The 23,360-nt window shown below is 43.0% G+C and overlaps 1 protein-coding gene across 2 annotated transcripts in view; it reads left to right on the top strand.

The window, feature by feature from the left end:
- Window positions 1-22,992, top strand: part of fgd5a (FYVE, RhoGEF and PH domain containing 5a) — a 181,626-nt gene extending 158,634 nt beyond the window's left edge. The window contains exons 16-22 of one of the 2 annotated variants that reach the window (XM_039773630.1): window positions 1,813-1,890; window positions 5,853-5,990; window positions 9,909-10,011; window positions 11,203-11,342; window positions 16,027-16,155; window positions 19,552-19,706; window positions 21,976-22,992. In XM_039773630.1, coding sequence (XP_039629564.1) covers window positions 1,813-1,890; window positions 5,853-5,990; window positions 9,909-10,011; window positions 11,203-11,342; window positions 16,027-16,155; window positions 19,552-19,706; window positions 21,976-22,012 — 780 coding nt within the window. In that variant the 3' untranslated portion in view covers window positions 22,013-22,992. The remainder of the gene's footprint in view (window positions 1-1,812; window positions 1,891-5,852; window positions 5,991-9,908; window positions 10,012-11,202; window positions 11,343-16,026; window positions 16,156-19,551; window positions 19,707-21,975) is intronic. The other variant, XM_039773631.1, reaches the window with a different exon arrangement.
- Window positions 22,993-23,360: the final 368 nt, after the last annotated feature.

Here is a 23,360-nt window from a genome sequence, read left to right as displayed (position 1 = left end):
AGCTTATCACTGCTTGCTGCTCTTCTTTGGTGCAGGTGGTGAATGGATCGGCCATGTCTAGTCTTAGAAAACAACCAGAGAAACTCACTGATCGAGATAAAAACTTCATTATTAAATGTTATACCACAACATAGTGTTAACTGATGGAATGAGAAGTTCAAAAATGGTGGGACAAATGTTAAGAACAAAGAAGGTGTGGGACACCCGTCCACATCCACTATCAGTGATAACATCTAGCAATTCCATGCCATGATTCTAAGCAACCAGTGAGGATGTCCTTCATTCCATAAAAAAGCTTATCAATGCTCGCTGCTCTTCTTTGGTGTAGAAGGTGAATGGATCGGCCATGTCTACTTCTAGAAAACAACCAGATCGAGGTCAAAAACGTTACCACGGTGAGCACAGACACCCCATGTCTTCACATTTACATGAGGAAAGCTGTACAGCCAACCCAGACAAAACGATCAAAACAAATATACATATCATTATTAACTGTTATACTACAACAGAATGTTTACAGATTGATTGAGAAGTTCAAAATTTGTGGGAAAAGTGTAAGCACAAAGGTGGTGTGGGACGCCCGTCCACATCCACTATCAGTGATAATGTCGAGCAATTCCATACCATGATTCTAAGCAACCAGTGAGGATGTCCTTCATTCCATAAAAAGCTTATCACTGCTTGCTGCCCTTCTTTGGTGCAGACGGAGAGCAGATTGGCCATGTCTACTTCTAGAAAACAACCAGAAACACTCACTGATCGAGGTCAAAACTTCATTATTTACTGTTATACCACAACATAGTGTTAACTGATGGAATGAGAAGTTCAAAAATGGTGGCACAAGTGTTACGAACAAAGAAGGTGTGGGACACCCGTCCACATTCCACTATCAGTGATAACGTTGAGTAATTCCATATCATGATTCTAAGTAACCAGTGAGGATTTCCTTCATCCCATAAAAAAGCTTATCACTGCTTGCTGCTCTTCTTTGGTGCAGACGGAGAGCAGATTGGCCATGTCTACTCCTAGAAAACAACAAGAGAAGCTCACTGATCAAAATGGTGGCTCTACGTCTGTGACACAGGCACACCATGTGTCCACACGTACAAGGGGAAAGCTGTAGAGCTGACCAATACGGAATGATCAACCAAAATACATATAATCATTAGCTTACCCTTGTATTTACTAGTCTTTTCTTCTGTTTTTTTATGTTGAGCCTAGGGGGGTGGCACCCCCTGATACTGCAACTGGGGAACCGTTTAAAAGCTAGCAATCTATGAAAGAAAGCTAACTTTTCTTTGCATTGACTCTTGTTATGATAGTTAAATTTTTTGTGCATCTCTTTGAGGTTAAACATAGAGGTTTTTCCTCACTTCTAGGGTTTTTATACCTAAGGACTTCAATTCTGATATAGTGAGTTTTAGGGTTGTTAAATTATTTTTCTGTCTTTTCTGACACCATTTTGTTTTTTGTTTTTTTATGGGTGCCACCATTTTGTGGCTTCATTGTCATGATGTGGTGGCCCATTGTTAAGGGGTGTGGTCTCAGAGGTCATGACCTGTGACTCACTAGTGCAATGGTATTAAGGTCAGCACAATGCACTTTCTCACCATCTGAGGTTACTGATAAAACCTGAGGGTTAGCGAGTGCATTTCTCTGTTTGATCTTGGGCTTTGACTGTTGAGAACACATTTCGGTTCCTGTTTGGGCTTAGGTGAACGATAGGACAGATCTCTGATTTAAAATTTTGGCTTGGAGTACGTTTCACCTTCTGGTCTCACACCTACCCTCCTGCTTCCTGGTTCTTTCTAGGCAAGACAGCTCTTTTCTCTGGATATTTCCATTACTAGTGGATTCTTTGGTTTATGGACATTCTGGCTGTCGTTTAAGGTACTGATTTTTTAGATTCTAGACTTAGTTTTTGTAAGCCTTTTGGTTTGCCTCTTGACATCTAGCTTATCAGTTTTGTTTTTACATTTGGAGTTTCTCATTTTTTGTTAATAAATCTAAAACTTGTTTTCGTTTTGTTTTTGTTTTATGGTGGGCCAGAGACTTTTTGTTTTCCTCTTACACTTTTCCTCTCTCCCTTTATGACTTTAAAGTCTTTGAACCCTTTTTATTTAGGCCTATGCAGGCCAGAACGCTGCTTCTTGAGTTTGGGGCCTAGCTGATTTGGGTAGTGGAGGCCTACACTTTTGGTTTGTTTTGTCATTCTGGGGTTTTGAGTGTTGTTTGATAAGAGAAACATGAATTTCAATGATTTCAGAGTAAGGCTGCAACATAGCAACATGTGAAAAGGTGAAGGGGTCTGAATAATTTGTGACGTAATGCTGGCCTGTACATCTCATGAAACAGAAGCAGGAGTTTGGAAGTCCTTGTTAGGCTGATGGTAGCTTATAAGACTAGCAGGTGCTGCAAGTGTTTACATACATTTTTTAACATATCAAGGTTAAGTGACTTGAACTCACAGAGTCCGAGGTAGGATTTACACCGGTAATCCTGTGGTATGAAATGTAGCGTCCGCCATTCATTGCCTGACTTTTTGTCATGTGTTTCAAATGGTTCGTCTTTGTAGAGTTCTCTATGACAAGGCTTTCTCTTTTTGTATTCTTTAATGTGTAGCCTTTGTCAGAAAGCCTCAAATCCCATAGACTCGCCACTGTTTCTTAGGTATTGTATTTTATAACTTCTCCCAACCTTCCCTTCTACATCTATAACCTCAGGCGATTACATAGAGCAGGGGTCGGCCGAACCTCTGTTACAATGTTATTCCACGTGCCGACATAATTCTACCAATTTTGTTATATATAGTACCAAAATTGGTCTGGTTATTACCGGATCTTATATTATTACTCATTCGATATTTTAAAATACATACTGTAGGCTCATATGTGAAAAGAATGTTTTGCCAAAGTTTTTTATAACTGCATTCGGTGGCTTTATTTTTGGTTCCGATTATTTGACTAAAATAAGCAGTTTGTTTCGTAAAGCCGGAAACAGCCCTTTTTATAGCTTCACTTGTCTCATCAGAGTTTTTAAACTTGGACTGATGTTTAGTTTGGTAATGTCTTTGTACACTTGACGTACGACACACAAGACACTTTCACAGCATAACGCATACACAGCACGATCCTTTTGTTTGTTCAAATGTATATTCTTTCGCCCAAGAGTCTTGAAAAGAGCGAACATCAAGTTTTGTCCTTTATGAGTCATTTTAGGGCAGTATATCCCTATATATATATAAAATCCAATGACTGTCTGTATGTCTGTCCGCTTTTCATGACAGAACTACTTAACGGATTTAGATCGGGTTTTTTTTTCTATGATGTGCTTGAACATTCCGTTGATTTTGCGACTTCTCCCATTGCACTAAGTATCATGGTTCACTTGCGGTACCGATTTATTTGCACGACTCCGAGAGACACGCAGTGGGCCAAGGGGAGGGGAGTGGGACCCTCCTCACATATGCGCCAGCCTCAGGCTGTGTACCTTACCTCCGTTTAGCTAGCAAATGAGAAAACTACTTAACGGATTTAGATCGGGTTTTTTGTATAATTTGCTTGAACATTCCGTTGATTTTGCGACTTCTCTTATTGCGCTAAGAATCATAGTTCACTTGCATTGAATCAGAATAACAATGTCTGAAAAGCAGGTACCGATTTATTTGCACGAATCTGAGAGACATGCAGTGGGCCAAGGGGAGGGGAGCAGGACCCTCCTCACCCACACGCCAGCCTCAGGGCATGTACCTTACCTCCGCTTAACTAGCAAACGAGAGAATGAATTAACGGATTTAGTTCAGGTTTTTTTGTATACTTTGCTTGAACATTCCATTGATTTTGCGACTTCTCTCATTGCATTAAGTATCATAGTTCACTTGCATTGAATCAGAATAACAATGTCTGAAAAGCAGGTACCGATTTATTTGCTCCAAGAGACACGCAGTGGGCCAAGATGAGGGGAGCGGGACCCTCCTCACCCACGCGCCAGCCTTGGGGCATGTACCTTACCTCGGCTTAGCTATCAAACGAGAGAACTGCTTAACGGATTTAGATCGGGTTTTTTTTCTATGATGTGCTTGAACATTCCTTTGATTTTGCGACTTCTCCCATTGCGCTAAGTATCATGGTTCACTTGCGGTACCGATTTATTTGCGCTAATCCAAGAGACACAGTGGGCCAAGATGAGGGGAGCGGGACCCTCCTCACCCACGCGCCAGCCTCAGGGCATGTACCTTACCTCCGCTTAGCTAGCAAACGAGAGAATTAATTAACGGATTTAGTTCAGGTTTTTTTGTATACTTTGCTTGAACATTCCATTGATTTTGCGACTTCTCTTATTACGCTAAGAATCATAGTTCACTTGCATTGAATTAGAATTACAATGTCTGAAAAGCAGGTACCGATTTATTTGCTCCAAGAGACACGCAGTGGGCCAAGATGAGGGGAGCGGGACCCTCCTCACCCACGCGCCAGCCTCAGGGCATGTACCTTACCTCGGCTTAGCTATCAAACGAGAGAACTACTTAACGGATTCAGATCGAGTTTTTTTGTATACTTTGCTTGAACATTCCAGTTGATTTTGAGACTTCCTTCATTTTGCTAAGAATCAGAGTTCACTTGCGGTACCGATTTATTTGCGCTAATCTGAGACAGAGCCTGCAGGTCGAGGGGAGAGGAGGAAGCGTGACGTCAGGAGAGGGGAGTTGGGCAGGCCCCTCCCCACTTTCCTGTTTCACTAATACATGGGCGGAGCCACGGGGATGGCTGATTACTTAATAATAACAAGTGGTTTGTTTAAACGTCCCACGGCCTGCACTGAACACATAGTTTCCCTTTACACGTGAGTCACAGGTGCAAAACGTATGTGGGGATGCGGCGCGCAAACGCATGCACTGTAATTAAAAATATTATTTTTTTTACTTTATTTCAATTCATTTGGAGTGCCATTGAAAATCGTTCCACGTGCCACGCTTGGCATGCATGCCATAGGTTGCCAACCCCTGACATAGAGTGAAAGACAAGCAGCAGTTAAGTTACAACTTTAAATAATGTATTATTGATAATATTCATAAAATAATAACAATTAGCAAAGTACATTTGAATATTGGCAACCATACAACCTGATAAATGCTGATGTGGCGTTTCAGGTACTGCACGGACTTGTAAGTTACTTAAAATGTCTCAAGTTAAATCGTCATTTTTAGTCAGCTTTCTTTAGGATGGGCCGCATGCCTGTCTCAATATGGCTGCCGAGTTGTGCTTCTCAGTGTGGTCTTTGTTTCAGTCCATGCTGTGTGAGATGCTCCTCCATCATGACGGTGCGTTAAAGCGAGAGCATTTATACATTCGGCCAATAGGGCGTCATGGAACAGAATGGCTTCTGATTCCAAACCAAACACCTGACCGACTTTAAGCCAATAGAATTCTGGTGCAACACATCCCCCAGTTAAGCATTTGTTGAGTGAGGCTTGCCAGTTATGTAGTTTGCCAAACTGGTTTTAGGCATTTCCCCTAACCCTGCCATAAAATTCACTTCTTGACTCAGTCCTGAAGACTCTTGAATTAAACGGGAAAGCATTTCAATGAAATAAAACACTAATATTACATTTGCTTTGTCTGACTTACAAATAAAGACATACAAAACTTACTGTATGTACAAAATTTCACACCACAACAGTACAGTAGTCGTCTTTTCACAACTCTCACTGTCCTTGAACCAATTCCATTTCTACCATTTTTCCAGCCTCTAGATATTTGCCAATAGTAAGACTCTGGAAGATTCTGGAATGTTAAAGGACACAATTCTCTGGTAAAATGGCTCACACCTTGTTGTATCTTGTCATTGTCCAGGGCAGAGATAAGCTGTGGATGGGACTGGGCGAGAAGCCTCCAGCACTGGTCCCCGTGTCCCACGTGATGATGTGCATGAACTGCACCTCCGATTTCACTCTCACAATCCGGCGTCACCACTGTCATGCCTGCGGAAAGGTATGTTGTCAGAACTTTGGGAAAGTGTCCGGTCGGTCTCATGGCTCATTTGATCAAAGCTGTAAAGTGGTGGCTGTGAATACATCGAGCTGTTACTAAGTAGCCCACACCTTGAAGAGTACAGTGGCAAGAAAGATCGTTGGAACCCATTAGAAATATCGACAATTATCTGTAAATTTGTATTGAAATATGGTCTGATCGTCATCTAAGTTATAAACACAGTCTGTTTTAACTAATAACATACAAATTACTGTATTGTTCTTGTACGTATTGAATACATCTCTCAAACATTTACAGTGTAAGTTGGAAAAAGTCTGTGAAGCCCGCAGTTGATGACTCCAACAAAAGGTAACTGGAGTCTGGAGTTAGCAAAGCTGGAGACCAACCAATGACATGAGACTGGGGGTGTGGTTTAGAGATATTTTGACCAATTAAAAAAAAAAAAGACTCAAGCAAATATCTGCTGGCGTGAAGTATGCCTTGAAAATAAAAATCCCAGAAGATCTTCCATCATCAATTGTTGATTTGCATAACACTAGAAAAGGTCATAGACAAACTGTGTATATGAACGGAGCAGTGACGTGTGGTGAGGTTCATGGCTGGTGAGGCGCCTCTCCACTCCTTCTTGTCTGATTTACAAATATATGAACCCAAAAGAGTAGCTTATTCACTGACTGCAGGCTCCTTGGTAAATTTTTCATGTCACAATATCCCGTGTTCAAGAGCAACATTTGGAGGTGGCAAGTGGGGCGACTGCCCCGGCCCTGCGCCTAAGGGGGCCCCCGCTTTTGAGGTGCATGTGTCCAGTTTGAGCGGATTTGTCAAGTTATATTCTCCAGTATATATATTTATATATATATCTGAGATTCTTCTAAGAGGAACCCTTTCAAATTCCCTCTTCAAGGTCCAATTCTGTACAGGTACGTCTTTGAGAACATTCCGTAGTCCACCTTCATCGCCCGAAAAGGGTCGCCAGTATAATCCCTTCCTAAAATAGCTATAGCCCATTAGTCGCTGGGTTGGCTTCTGTTTTGACTTGGGAACAACTGATAGCTCGTCGCTTAGGACTCCTTCGTGTCCAGAGAGCCTACCATCATCGTTTCTTAGTCGAGTCTTTGGTTCAGTTTGCTACAGTAGGCCTCGTCGAAACAGTGCGGGAAGTGTCTGGTAGTGGAACATGCAGCAATTTTTTATTACTGATTTAGCCGTATCGCTGTCGATGCCATGAGTGGAAGAGATCGTGGAACACTTTTTTAATAGATTATATCGTTATATTTTGATAAAGTCCGCATGTTATCTTGTAAACATTTTGCTGAATACTTTAATGAGAAAATCCGGTGTATGTTAACATTAAGCCACACAGTCAGTCTTTTCGGGTGTTCCACTCCATTTGGAAAGAGCAAATTGTCTTTTATCCCTCAGTTTGAAGCAAACCTTTTAGCTCCGGCGTTGGTCTTCCGTTATTTATCGCTTCCTGTTTTGACTGAAAGTCCAGTATCGAGATTTTTTTAAGTTTAGTGTGACACTAGAGGGCGCTGTCGCTCCTCAAACCCAATAGACAAACGCCCAAGACACCAGGTAAAAGCACCAAAAAGATCTTTTATTCCTTCTCTTCTAATAGTGGGTGCCTTGAAGCACCTCCGCCACCATACAAAACAATAATAATAATAATAATAATATAATGATTCATTGGCTCCAGTAGACCCCCGTGTCCCTGTAGTTAGAATATAGTGGGTTGGATAATGGATGGATGGATATAATAATTCTCCTCCTCTCCTCCCAGCAGCTCTGTCACACTCCCTCCCAACTCCGGCTCTCTTGCTGGGTCTCCACTAGTCCTTTATATGGTGTAGTCTGTGACCCAGAAGTGCTTCTGTCCTTCCGACCACATGACTGGCTGGCACTTCCAGGTCTAATACAGAACATGGATTTTCTTTAGCCCGGGAGTACTTCAGGGCTTCCTTCCTCATAATTACCTCGTATTTCCAGGCTATACTGAAATAACATGTCCCCAGGTCCTTTGGCAGCTTTTCTTGGTGGCTCCCACAGCACGCAGCAGGGCTATGTATCCGAACTCCATGTCCCATAGTGCCCTGCGGGAATCCGGGGAACCACTGCACTCCAGCGAAACTGCCATCTAGCATCTTGGGGGAAGCAGTGTCAGCAAGTCACCGCCTTCCCCCATCCTTCTATCTGGGTTGAGCTGCCAGCCGTCCATCACATTAGATATATGATCTTCCATTTTGGCAGTCAGTTGGAACAAAAAATAAAAATAAACGGACCTCCACAGGTGCACTTGACTTTCTGATATCGCTAACTTATTGGCGCCTCTGCGTAGAACAACAGCGGCAACGAGCCCCTGTTGGGCTCACATGCGCTCCCTTCAGGGCGGCACGGTCCTCTTTGCCTCACTCACTTTGTGCCTTCTCACTGCGGTTTTATGTCCGAACAGCAAGACTAAATATGTCACACATATTCATTAAAGATGTGGAAAGTCAGGGTGTATAATAAACGTGTCTGCAAACCTTATATTAGCGACAGAGAGACAGTGACAGGCACGCACCAATTGCAGGCATCAGCCCAGTGTGTGAGGGAGAGCGCAGTCCGAGGGGAGGCTCGTCGCGTTTCTCTCCTGTATTTGAACAGGAAATGCGCCAATTCAGTGATTTTGATTATAAAAACGATGAAAATTATTGGAATCACACAGAAAATAAATGTATAGCACAGAGCAGTGGACACATTTATTTCATGTTATCACATGTTATTAGTTTTTTTACTTTTCATGATGCCAGGTGAGGCACCTGCCTCCCCTGACCGCCCATCCCTGGAATGGAGATGATTTAATATTGTGGCTGCTCTCCGTACAAGCAGACACGGCCAAGATGACTAGAAAAGCATAACGTGGAAGGCTCAATGAGTTAAAAATGAAACTCACGAGTAACAGCTAAAGACCTGAAGGAATCAATGAAACCAGCAAACATCTCTGTTCATGCGGCCACCATACACAAAACATGGAACGGGCACTAAGGAGGAAGCTGCTGCTGTCCAAAAAAAAATAAATAACAACACAGACCATCTCGACTCTCCATGATGCTTTGCATAAAAGAATCTGCTAAGTAAATAAATGTGCATGCATACGTAGATTGAACATTATTTGTCCCAATGGGGAAATTTACCTTTTACAGAAGCTCAAGTTAAGCATAATGACACCTTTTATTGGCTAAAAGATTACAATATGCAAGCTTTCAAGGCAACATTACATGAATAACATCATTACCTTACATCATTTTGCTTAACTTCTCACTACGTCCATAATGGCTAACACGGTACAACACCCCAGCGCTACAGAGGCTCAAGAAATATTCTGATGAACCAACAACAAATCAAACCCCCTCAAATACACACAGAGAACTTCAGACTTGGCAAATGATGAGAGAGCAGTAACTGCAAGGCACTATAATTAAAGACGCTTCACCATATGTATGAAGGCAGGACAGGGGGTTTCTTTTAAATGACCTTACGGTTTACTGGCGGGCAATATCTGAAACATGTCCTGGGGCAGAATGCTCCCCGAAAACTCTCTGGTGACCGACCCCAGGTTGCTCTGTTTTCCTGAGCCATTTTACACAGTTTAGAGGCACAGCCTCGTCTCCTTTTCTCCCAAAAGCCCCCAGCTTATCGCCATTCCAAGATATCCATGGCTTAATGTGCCCCTTGGCAGTGCCCTTCCTTCTCTACTGGCATGACGCTGTGCACACCGCCCTTTCTGTCCTAACCTCTGCCCTGTACCACCCTGTTCTTGCAGCAGACCCTTTTTTTTATAACCTGAGCACCCTTCACAATATGCATAATAATTTGTACATTTTATATTTCAGCTAAATAGAACGAGTTCTTTTGTTTTTCTTTTTTCCGAAACAGATTGTGTGCCGCAGCTGTTCAAGAAACAAATATCCACTCAAGTACCTCAAGGATCGACCTGCGAAGGTCTGTGATCAGTGCTTCACGGAGCTGAAGAAGAGAGGTAAAGTGGTCAAGGTGTCTGAAGTTGGACATACAGAGAACGCCATCACGTGGGGGTCCGGGGTCCTTCTGTCTGCCTCTCTGTGATTCCCCTTTCCTCTTCTGTCTTGACTGCAATGATATTTTGGAGGGGAGATGCAGATTTTAATTTTGTTCAAAGAATTTCAAAAACCAGCTGCAATTCAGACAAGATGTTACTTTTAGATAGATAGATAGATAGATAGATAGATAGATAGATAGATAGATAGATAGATAGATAGATATGCAGAGAATGATGGACAGACAGATGGCTAGGGAGGCAGATAGATGGACAGATGGATGGATGGACAAAAAGATAGATAGTGTGGAAGATGACCCGGACACAGACAGGCTGACATCGTTGTTACACCCACCACATGTTTATTAACTGTCCTATTATTTACAAAGTGCCACACAACCCCCAAAGTTCTGGCCACAACACAATGCCTTTCCTTCTTCAGGCCGCTTCCTTGCCTCCTCCAAGACCTTGTCTCTCGACCTCCCGACTCCAGCCATCATATGAAGGGAGGCAGCCCCTTTTATAATCCCCCAGATGTGCTCCAGGTGTGTCCGGGCAATCTTCCACCGGCACTCCCCAGTGTGGTGGAAGAGCCGGCTGCATCCCCGGAAGCACTCCGGGTGTCCCTGCTCCTCTTCCCCCCAGCATTTCTGGGTGTGGCGGAAGTGCTGAGGTCCAGGGCTCCAAAGGCATAGGGGCACCCCCTGGCGGTGACCACGGGCCCCTACAAGGTTGAGCTTCAAAGCTCTGTACCCGTGGCCCCCAAAGGTACCAGGGCGGTTGCCCCCACATGGTCTGGTGAAGGCGTAAGCCCTTCCTTTGGTCATCCTGGGCGTCCCGGCCGTGTCGTCCCCCCAGCCATCATCAACAATACTATAGATAGATATGAAAGGCACTTTATGATAGATAGATAGATAGATAGATAGATAGATAGATAGATAGATAGATAGATAGATAGATAGATAGATAGATATAAATGACACTATATTTGTAGATAGACAGGTATGAAAGGCATTATATAAAAGATAGATAGATAGAGATAGATATGAAAAGCACTATATGTTTAGATAGATAGATAGATAGATCACAGATGTTATTTCAGTGAATCTACATTTATAATTGTCATCATCACAGAGAAAGCTTTTTGATTCTCAGGTGCCGACACCACAAAGCCTGTTGACAATCTGAGGCCCCGGTCATCCAGATCTGCAGGTCGCCCCCTCTCAGCTGTTTTTCTCAGCATCCATCCACAGATGCTGTGGAAGCCACGAAAAAGCTCCTCACCTCTAGCACAGGTAAGAAAGGAATGGCTGCTGCTTGGGTGATCATCCTTTTTGGTGTTCCTGCCTTCCATTCATTCAGTCTAAGTGTCAGATAACATTCTAGTTTGAAAATGTAAAGGAATTATCAAACAGTAATGGCCCTGATGGCCAGGAAGGAGCAGAGAGAGGTCATGTCGACTCCTTAAAACAACAAGACTTCAGAAAGCCGGTTTCTGAGTAAGGGAGGGTTTAAAGTCCACAATTTCCATATCATATGAAGGGATTAGATAGATAGATAGATAGATAGATAGATAGATAGATAGATAGATAGATAGATAGATAGATAGATAGATAGATAGATAGATAGATAGATAGATAGATAGATAAGAAAGGCATATTATGATAAATAGATGATCAATCTATTAATCAATGATTAATACTAAGCTTTCTCCTGTAATCCACATGGATGAAATAAAAACCATCGGACTGCATTCAAGTTCTACAGCAAATTGAAGTCCGCTCTGGGATGTCACATTATTTCTGTCCAAGTTGCCATTCTGGGCTGAATTTTCTTAACTGAATTTCAACTCAGTCAACTATGCATCACACGGAAGAGCCTTTGCTTCAGGGTGAGGTCCTTATACTTATTCTCTCTTCTCTCAGTAGCTTTCAGGATCATCACATTGACTTTTATTAGAAACATAAATCTTATGTGACAAGCGCTCAGGTCATTTTTCATTGTTCTCTACAAATTAAATTTACCAGCGTTAACACGCCCGGCACATCAAGTGCTTTTTCTGGCTTTCAGACAAAACAAGGATGCCAGATATAAAAGATAATCTTTTATGAGAGCGATCTATCCAAATATTAAAAATGAATGACAGTCATACCTGTGTATGACACTCATATTTTATATGTCGTCTCAAATATTTAAAAGCTCGTCTTCTTCATTCGCTCTCTTTCGGTTTTCGAGCTCAGTTCCCCCAACCCAAACCCCCCCCACCGCCCCACCGTTTGACGTCTCAAATATTTGATTTTGCCGCCCTCTGCTGGACATAAGATACAATTGTTTTCCACTAAAACGTTTGAGTGTTCCGTGTTTGTTGATTTAAGGGGCGTGTTATCTGAGGCAATTTATAAATCACATGCGAATTACTCTTACTGAAATACTTCGAAAATTGAAAAATTGTCTAACTGAATGATTTCCTCAGAGTCCTCGTTATATTTGGAGGATTCCTGCACTATTTTTAAACAAGCACTGAATGCAGTAAACGTGCGTTTAGAGGCAGCGTCTGTCCTTTTTTTGCGGGTGAGGGTTCTAGTTTTGCACTAGCTGATCAATGTGCCCTTTTCGGAAAAGTTGCGTTTAAATTCAAAGCCCTCGTCAAGTGCAATGAAGTGAAGTGCGCTATAGTGGGAGAGTTTGCATTTAAACACAAACTCCAGCGTTGCTTAAAGAGGTGAACTAAATGCAGTAAAGATTTGACTGGAAAGCAAATACGGAATTAAATTACTGTCAACGGTCGGTGTGCGACCACCACGCTTTTTCTGAGCGCCAGCGATACGCTTTTTTGCAAGCACGTAGGATTAAATGAATCTTGGGATTGGAAAGTGTATACTGACACAATTCCAAACATGGCTCACGTGCAGGTATGCTTTACTTCTTGATGTAGGTGGGTTAGTCATGACATTTTAAACGCGTTAAATTACCCGTCTAAGATGGGTTGAAATGTAAATAATCTATGTAGACCTCAGAGTTAATGTTTGCAGTGGACCATCTATTGGAATGTAATTTGGAAAGCAATGTAGTAATGAAATATATTAGATTTGTCATTCCAACAGATGGTGCACTACAAACATTTGTACATAACAGTAATAAAATGCATGACATTTGTCATTCTAAAAGATGGTACAAGCCAAACTTCAACACTGCTTTTTAGAATCCCATCCCAAGTGACTTTTACCTGGGACATACATTGCATTTTTCATTCCAACAGATGGCGCATCACAATCATTCTTAGTAATGTATAGTGTTACTACAAATGTGTGTGATTCTCCATTTGTTGGAAAGACAAATGCAATGTATTTTATTACTAAAAATGTTTGTGATGCGCCATCTGTTGGAATGACAAATCCAATGCATTTTCTTACTACATGCATTCCAAAATACATTCCAATAGATGGTCCACCACAAACATGAACTTTGAGGTGTACATTGACTACTTACATTTCAACCCATCTTAGACAGATAGTACAGCTTGGCCAACTTAAAAAGGATAAGTGTCTGTGTGTCCATCCTGGTTCCTAAGTCTCTGTCATTCCAAGAGATGGAGCATCACAAATATTTTAGTAATAAAATGTATTGCATTTGTCATGGGCGGCACGGTGGCGCAGTGGGTAGCGCTGCTGCCTCTCCTCCCTGCATGGAGTTTGCATGTCCTCCCCGTGTCTGAGTGGGTTTCATCCCACAGTCCAAAGACATGCAGGTTAGGTGCATTGGCAATCCTAAATTGTCCTTAGTGTGTCCTTGGTGTGTGGGCATGTGTGTGTACGTGCCCTGCGGTGGGCTGGCGCCCTGCCCGGGGTTTGTTTCCTGCCTTGCGCCTTGTGTTGGCTGGGATTGGCTCCAGCAGACCCCCGTGACCCTGTAGTTAGGATATAGCAGGTTGAAAAATGGATGGATGGATGCATTTGTCATTCCAGCATATGGTGGATCCCAAACATTTGTAGTAATGCACTAGGATGCTGTACAGTGTTAGCCATTATGGATTTAGTGAGAAGTTAAGCAAAAATGACACCTAGATGTAATGCCTGAAGAAGGGGCCTGAGTTGCCTTGAAAGTTTGCATATTATAATCTTTCTATTTAGTAATGCATTTTATTTCTACAAATCTGTGTTATCTGTCTTCTGTTGAAATGACAAGTGCAATGCCTTTTATTACTGCATGACATTTAAAATACATTTCAATAGGTGGTCCACTGCAGATGTTAACGCTGAGGTCTACATTGATTACTTAGACTTCAATCCATCAGATGGGTATCACATCTAGTCCACCTTATAAAAGGATACCTATCTGTGTGTCTGTCGTGGTTGCTATGTCTCTGTCATTCCAACAGATGGCTCTTCACAAACATTTTTAGTAATAAAATTCATTGCATTTGTCATTTGAACAGATGGCACATCACAAACTTTAGCACTTCTTTTACAAATCCCATACCAAGTGGCATATAACAGAGATATAGGCATTGCTTTCGGTATTCCAACAAATGGTGCATTACAAACATGTGTAATGATTCATATTATTACCACAAATGTGTGTAACGCGTTATCTGTTGGAACGACAGATATAATGCATTTTATTGCTGCATGTATTACAAAATACATTTCGATAGATAGTGCACTCCAAGTGTTAATACCCAGGTCTATGTTGATTATTTAAATTTCATCCCGTCTTAGACGGGTAGCGCAGCTAATCATCCTCTTTAATAAAAGCCCTGTGTGCGTCCAAGTGTCCGTGTGTCTTTTGGTTAAGTGCGCATGCGCGGGGCCACACGGTGCGTGTTCAGTCTCTTCCTGTACATTCCCTGTGTGTGCATAGAGAGAGAGAGAGACACACACAGGTGCATGCGCACGACAGACAGACAGACACGCAGGCCCGCCCGAGAGACAGACACACACACACACACGCACACGCACGCACGCTCGCACGCAGGCAGGCCGGCCCGCACGAGAGACTAACACACACACACAGAGAGACAGGCCCGCATGGGGGACAGCCATGCACGCGCACACACGCACGCAGGCAGACCCGCGACAGAGACAGACAAGCTCGCGCACACACACACACGCAGGCCCGACCACGCACGCACGCACGCACATACATAGGCACACGCGTGCATTGTTGCAATGTTACTTTTCTTGGTTGTTTATTAAATTACGGATTTTTCAAATGTTCATTTTTTTCCCTGTGCTTAAAACTCATTAAAAAAAGGTGTTTTAGCGAGCGGGTCGTAAGGCTATAGCGCGAACTCTTGCAGTGTTAGTTTTCTCTGTTGTTCAAGGTTTTCTTAGTGTTATTCAATATTTTTACATTTAGTTTACTATTACTATGTGCATTCAATGGTATAATTAACTATATTTGTGCTTAAAATCTTAAAAAATATATATATTTACATACAGTTCATATGATCTGGAACGGATTAATTGTATTTACATACAATCCTATGGGGGAAATTACTTCGGTTCCACTGTATTACTGTCTGACAAAATTACAGGCATTTTACGGAAATACAAACCAGTATTACTGAGAGAGAAAATTAAAGGCACACAATACAGTGACGCATATTACAGCCACATAGAAGGTCCCTTGCCATTTAATATGGACTGTTCCTACTAATGTTTATGCACTACTGTTCTAGCACCCGTTATTGTAACGGGCTTAATGTCTAGTCTAAAATAATTTACAAGAGAGAAGACGTTTGGTTGTTTCTGTTTGGCACTTTATGCACAAGTGTTTACTACGCACAATAACATGAGTCAATCACATTACACTGTCAAACCTTGAATGGGCACTCGTGTCTTTCTTCTTGCCTGTCTCTTATGGGATGCCACACCTCAACCCCCACCACATGCAGAGCGTGGAAGTGTCATATAATGTGAGTGAATACAAGTGCCCACCGACATGACCGACTTGACGCTCGTTTCTGTCTCCTTTCAGGTCTCAGCCTTGGCAGAGGGCTCCTCCATGAGTGGCCCTCTTCAGCGATGTAAGAAGAGTAAGCGCCACTGGAAGAAGCTGTGGTTTGTCCTCAAAGACAAGGTGCTCTACACCTACATGGCCAGTGAGGTAAGGGTATCTCATGGGGGTCCCTTACTGGCATGGGAGTGACTTTTAAGTTATCGGTGGCTAAGAGAAATGAAAAAGGTGTCAGAGTATTAAATCCAGAATTACAGGGAGACTTGGCTTAGACCAGTGGCATGCCAATCGCTGGCCCTTTCACAACTCTGATCCCTTTTATTCAATGTGCTGCCAACATTTTCCATGAAGAACCTGTCCTTGTCTGGATTGGAGAGAATATGCTCCACTTTTTCCATTTTTGATAACCCACAGATGGACGGACATAAAGTGTGGGAGATGGGTCTCAGTCTCCCAAGGAATGGAGAGCACCTATGAGCTCATTTTATATAAGGTGTTGACTATGAGGGTACACTAAGCCCTGGCACAGATAGCTATCCACCCACTTATTGACAAGCTTGACAAGAGCATGGGGGAAAGATTCCTAGGAATCTAGATCCTGCTGCTACACCTCACAAGGGACCCCCTTCTTTTCAACTGGTGTGGAAACCAATTAGGAAGCCCCCTCTGCTCTTCACTTGCAACTAAACCCCATGAACGTGGACCCATCCCTTCAACTGGTTCAGAAACCCATTGAAATCCATACCCGCTCCCTGCTCTTCACCTGCAGCTAAACCTCATGGGGGATCCCACCTCTTTTCCACTCGTGTGGAACCCCATTAAGATGCCCCACCCTGTGCATCGGCTGCCACTAAACCTCATGAGGCACCCGCATCCCTTCAACTGGTGTGGAACCCCCTACTCTCGCCCACTGCTTACCCAGTGTTGGTTCTTCACACCCCTGTATTTTAAACCCATTTATTCCAATTTTTGGGCTGCCATTACCTGGAGGTCATCCCATTCCCCCATTAGATAATAGCCTGGAACCATTCCTGGGTGGGCTACCTGGGGACACTTGTGGTGGTCCAGGTAGGTGGATTAAACTCCATTGGGCACCAATTGAATCCAGCTTCAGTCCTCCAGAGCGCCGCCTGTTTACACTATGGTTAAGATTAGGTTTGTGGGAGGGTTATCTGACTCGAATAATGCCAAGTACTGTCACGTATGTTAGCTCCACCTACTTAGAGCTCCAGGGTAGAGGCTCCAAACTACAGAAATACCAGACTCCTTATGACAGAGAAATGTGCATTGCATTCATCATTCTGACAGGTGGCGCATTACAGATATTAACACTGCTACTACGAATCCCATACCAAATAGGATTTAACAGAAGCATATCATTGCATTTTTCATTCCAACAGATGGCATATCACTGACATTAAAACTGATTTTACAAATCCCGGGTTTGTTTCCTGCCTTGCGCCCTGTGTTGGCTGGGATTGGCTCCAGCAGACCCCCATGACCCTGTAGTTGAATAATGGATAGATGGATGGATGGCACATCACTGATATTAAAACTGCTTTTATAAATCTTATACCAAATGGTCTTTAACGGAGCCATATGCATTGCATTTTTAATTCCAACAGATGGTGCATAACAGACATTAACACTGCTTTAACAAATCCCATACCAAATAGGATTTAACAGTAGCATATCATTGCATTTTTCATTCCAACAGATGGCACGTCACTGACTGCGGTGGGCTGGTGCGCTGCCCAGGTTTGTTTCCTGCCTTGCACCCTGTGTTGGCTGGGATTGGCTCCAGCAGACCCCCGTGACCCTGTAGTTGGATAATAGATGGATGGATGGCACATCACTGATATTAAAACTGCTTTTACAAATCGTACACCAAATGGTCTTTAACAGAGACATATGCATCGCATTTTTAATTCCAACAGATGGTGCATAACAGACATTAACACTGCTTTAACAAATCCCATACCAAATAGGATTTAACAGTAGCATATCATTGCATTTTTCATTCCAACAGATGGCACATCACTGATATTAAAACTGCTTTTACAAATCTTATACCAAATAGGATTTAACAGTAGCATATGCATTGCATTTTTCATTCCAACAGATGGCACATCACTGACTGCGGTGGGCTGGTGCCCTGCCCAGGTTTGTTTCCTGCCTTGCGCCCTGTGTTGGCTGGGATTGGCTCCAGCAGACCCCCGTGACCCTGTAGTTGGATAATAGATGGATGGATGGCACATCACTGATATTAAAACTGCTTTTACAAATCGTACACCAAATGATCATATGCATCGCATTTTTAATTCCAACAGATGGTGCATAAGAGACATTAACGCTGCTTTTACAAATCCCATACCAAACAGGATTTAACAGAAGCATATGCATTGCATTTTTCATTCCAACAGATGGTACATCACTGACATTAGCACTACTTTTACAAATCCCTTACCAAATGGCATTTAACATATTAGATATATGCATTGCGCAGTGCAGTACAAAATGTTAATGCTGAGGTCTACATTGATTACTCTGATTTCAACCCGTCTCAGCCAGGTAGCACAACTCGATGGATTAAATAACCAGAACGCCTGGAAAAGCAGAAAGAAAATCAGAATGAAACTCTTGTTAAAAAGTGAAAAAAAGAAAGTATTCAGAACTTTGTAGAAGTCCCTTTGGCAGCAGTTCCAGCTTTGAGTATTCTTGGGTGAGTCTCTACAAGCGTCGCACCCCTGGATTTGAGCAGTTGATCCCAGTCTTCCAGGCAGATCCTCTGCAGCTTCATTAGATTGGATGGGAAGCATCAGTAAACTGCCATCTTCAGGTCTCTCCAGACAAGTTCAATGGGGTTGAAGTCTGGGCTTTGGCCGGGCCACTCCAGGACACTCATGTTTGTCCCAAAGCCACTCCAGCGTTGTCTTATCTGTATGCGTCGGCTCATTGTTGAGCTGAAAGGTAAACTGTTGCCCCACTCCGCTGCAGATTTTCATCAAGGACCACCTGTTTTGCCTAAATGACAAAGCCTGCCTCGACTCCATTGAAGAGACCAGCCTTGGCTCGGATGCCAGCCCTTGTTAGGACACACTTGCTGAGGTAGCCACACTGGGCCAGTTGAAAGTTAGCCAAACAATACAAATCTTTGAGATGTGGGAGGAACGCAGAGGCCCAGGAGAAAGACACACACAGACATGAGGGATGAGCATGTGTGTGCCACTCAGATAGTGACCAGGCCAGCTTTTGAACCTGGGTCTCTCTGGTCAAGAAGTAGTAGCATTAACCCCTGAAGGGACGAACAAAACAAAGAGTGAGGCACAGGCGTGTATGGCTGAGATTTCATGACCCCCTGTGAATCGAGTTGAAGGGCAAATGAATGGTAGCACCTGCGGAAAGGTAAAGGATTAAGGAGCCACACAGAGAAACAAAAACAATGAGGTGCACATCTCTGCATGAGCGAAAGGTACGTGGTGGGAAATGCACTTGCCAGGTTTGCTCCATGCCGGGCCGTCATGGTGTGTTCTTTCTGCTCCACAGGACAAGGTTGCTACTGAAAGTCTGCCTCTGCTGGGCTTCACGGTGAAGCTGTCTCAAAAAGAAGAAAGTCTAGAGCCGGCCTTGGTCTTCCAGCTTTACCACAAGAAAACGCTGTACTACACCTTCAGAGCTGAGGACACCTTCACAGCACGGAGGTAATGTGGGTTCAACAGACCGGCCCTTTGTCAGTTTACGGTGTCATTACTGTCACGTGTACAGAGAACAGAGAAGGTGATCAGAATGTGACATGGTGGCTTGATTAGTGAGCACAACAGCCTGACATCACAACTTCACTCTGTGGTTTTCACTGAATCAGTAGGTTACAGTTCAGTGCCTTTAGCCCCCTGTATGTGGTACAGCGCCAGTCATGGTGAACATCAGCCTAATAACATACAGAATGACATCTACAGTACTGTACTTGGAGGCTGGGGGTGAGGGAAGTGAGCCCTGTGGGGTCACCAAGTGTGACAGGATTGTGCATCTGTGTGATTTCAGCTCAAACAAACAATTAATAAACTGCACCACCCTGCATGGCAGGAGATTAAAGTGCTCTGTAACAGCCATATTATCATGCTTGGTAAAGAATAATCACATTTGAAATGTGTTGTTTTTCAAGGAATGCATTCCTTGTCAGTCATATTTGATCTAAACTATACTGTTTCATCAGCACTTTACATTAAGAGTCTGCTGTTAAAGGGTGGTAGACATTAACCACTACTTATGAAAGTACAGGGTAACAAGACGCATGGAACACAAGTAACAGTATAGGCAGGGGGGCACTCAGGTAGGAAATATAGCGCCTTGAGAAAGTATTCAGACCCCTTCACTTTTGAAACATTTTGTTATGATGTGGCCTTGTGTGAAAATCATTTACATTTATTGATATCCCTCATCAAACAACACTTAATAACCCTCTGGGACACACGAGCACCGTAGGAACCTTTATCAAGAACCGGGTTCTCTTTAGAAACTCTGGAACTTCTGTAACATTACTGAGGACTTTCAGCCAACAGATTATTCAGCAGAAGTGTGTGGAGAAACGCAGCTTTATACCAATGACAATACGCCTCCATAATGCCTCCGTGGTGCTGGGGCTGCTCTTGTTATCTTTAAATGTCACAAGTTTTCTTTCTTTTTAGTCCTTCTTGTGTGGATTTGCTTATCATAATATTTATGTTTTCATTTCTCTACTTATTTAATGAGCTTCTGTAAAAAGACAAATTTCCTTCTTGAGATAATTAAAGTTCTATCTATCTATCTATCTATCTATCTATCTATCTATCTATCTATCTATCTATCTATAACCCTAAGCTTAACCTTAACCCAAACTCTACTGTACTTATCTATCTATCTATCTCTCTATCTGACAGACAGACAGACAGACTTATCCATCATTCCATCCATCCATCTATCTGCCTGCCTAATTTCCATACATCTGTCTGTCTGTCTCTATGTCTGTTATCTATTTATCCACCTTCCTAATTTCCATCCATCCTTTTGTCTATCCATGCTTCCATCTGTCTTTCTGCTTGCCTGCAAGCCTGTCTCTGTCCATCTATCTGCCTGCCTGGTTATCTGTCTGTCCATCTGTCCATTCATCTCTCCCTGCATGCCTGTCGGTCTGTCTGTCTGTCTGTCTGTTCATCTATCCATCTGCCTGCCTAATTTCCATATGTCTGTCTCTCTGCCAGCCCACCCGTGCATCCATCTGCCTGTTCATCGTTCTATCTGTCTTTCTCTCTGGTTGCTTGTCAGTCTGTCTCTGTCCATTTATCTGCCTACCTAATTTCTGTTTGGCCGTCTGTCTGCCTGCCTGTTTGTCAGTCCATCTACCCTTCCATCAGTCTGTTTATCTCTCTGTTTGTCAGTCCATCTGCCCGCCTGCCCATCCATCTATCTCTCTCTCCCTGCTTGCCTGCCTGTCTGTCTCTGTCTCTCTATCTGTCTTTCTGCCTGGTTAATTTCCTTCCATCCATCTGTCAGCCCACCCGCCTGTCCATCTGTCTCTCTGCTTGCCTGCCTGTCTGTCTGACTGTCCATCTATCCATCTAATTTCCATCTATCCATACATCATTCTGTCTCTGCACCCTTGTGGTAACAACATACTGTATAGGACATGCTACTCACCACCGACTAAGTGTGCGAGATTATAACGAAGTTGGCCCACGGACATTGAAAATGTTTCATGTGGACACAGAGACAGACTGACAGACAGATTTGACGACAACAGTAGGCGCTTTTCTCATTATACTGTACGCAAACTCACTTTAAAAACCATAGCACAGTGGATGGAGCCCAGTGAGAATTCTCACTTTAGCTGATTAGCTTCATTGCAGTACGACTTGCCTTTCGGTCCATGGATAAGGAGTTGCTGGTTCCATGTGTCTCTTGTGTTAGTAATTTCTGTCATTTCTCATTCCACAGATGGATAGACGCCATGGAGGAAGCAACAGTATTATAGCAGTGGCTTCTCTCTGCCAGTCATTCTTCTCACGGACCCTCCTGGTGGAGTTGACAAGTCCCACTCAGCAGTCTGCAACAATGCATGTGCTCAACGTGGAATGAAAAGACACAAAAGTCATTTTGAATTTCAACCACTGCTGACGCACGCCAAAAGCTGTTAAGAAGAGACAGCTTTACAGTGTGAAGAACTCGCCCCTTTTTTCCCACCTCCATCCACAGTCAGACTTCAGACAGATGGACTCAGGATGGAGGTGTGTCTGCACTTTATTCCCAGAACCAACTCAAATTTTCATCAGAACTTCAAGACCCCTGCTTGGCTAATATACCCCCAATCTCCCCCCCATCCTCCCATCTACAGCAACTTGGACAAGTTTTGTACATTCGAGCAATTCTAGGGCTGGGCACCTGTGCCACACATCATGGAAAATGATGAGACATGGTCCACTTGGCATGCTTGTGGTGGGCTGGCACAGCAAGACTTTTACAACTCATACACTCAAGTCGTACTTTGCCCACATTTTACAATTCTGATTAAATTATGAGAGGATGACTCGATGTCACCCGCTCGGCTCTTTGGTTCCTCACTTGGTCAGGAGCATGTCCACCAGGTTCTCCTCAGGACATGACCTACGTGTGAATGTCACAGAATCCGGACTTTTGTGAAGTTCGGGAGACATTATGGAAGAAGAGCGTTATGAATAGGATGCCATGGCGACCACAAACACAGCAGCGCCCGGTCATCTGATGCCCAACTTTTTCAGTTTATTTGTTTCCTTTTTTGCTCTCATAATGTGGCAGAACTGTCCTCCTGTTTTTGAAAATGAATAATCCTTTAAGGCTCGACTTTTTGGAGTACAAGTCTATTTTTAGTTTTATTCAAAAGAAACGTCTACAGTAGAAAAATGCTGCCATTCTTTCAGGATGCTTGGTAAATTTTAACAAACAGACAAAAAAAGCAACAATAAAAGGTGGATCAGCTTTGTGTGCCTTTGCTGTGCTTCTTACACTTACAGTGAGCATGGGGCAGGGGGCTTTGTGTGGCGTGAAAGGCGCTATACCAGGTGATTGATTGAGTGGATGAAATCCTTCCACTTGGAAAGTCAACAGGGTATTGAAAAGTTCATATACAACAGAATGAGGAATCATTCAGACTTCACTTTCCTACACAATATTGTGTTGTCCCTTGGATAAAGTGGCCATTTTTACCCATCAATCTATACTCGATAACCCCTAATGACCAAGTGAAAACATGTTGTCAGGAAGTCTTTTAATTAAAAACTAGCAAAATACCTGCGCTTCGCAGCGGCGAAGTACCGCCTTAAAATTTTTATTAAGAAGAAAAGTAA

The sequence above is a fragment of the Polypterus senegalus genome, chromosome 12 (assembly GCF_016835505.1).
Source record: "Polypterus senegalus isolate Bchr_013 chromosome 12, ASM1683550v1, whole genome shotgun sequence".
Lineage (NCBI taxonomy): Eukaryota > Metazoa > Chordata > Cladistia > Polypteriformes > Polypteridae > Polypterus > Polypterus senegalus.
Note: the sequence above shows the minus strand (reverse complement) of the source record. Positions and strands in the feature narration are given on the sequence as shown.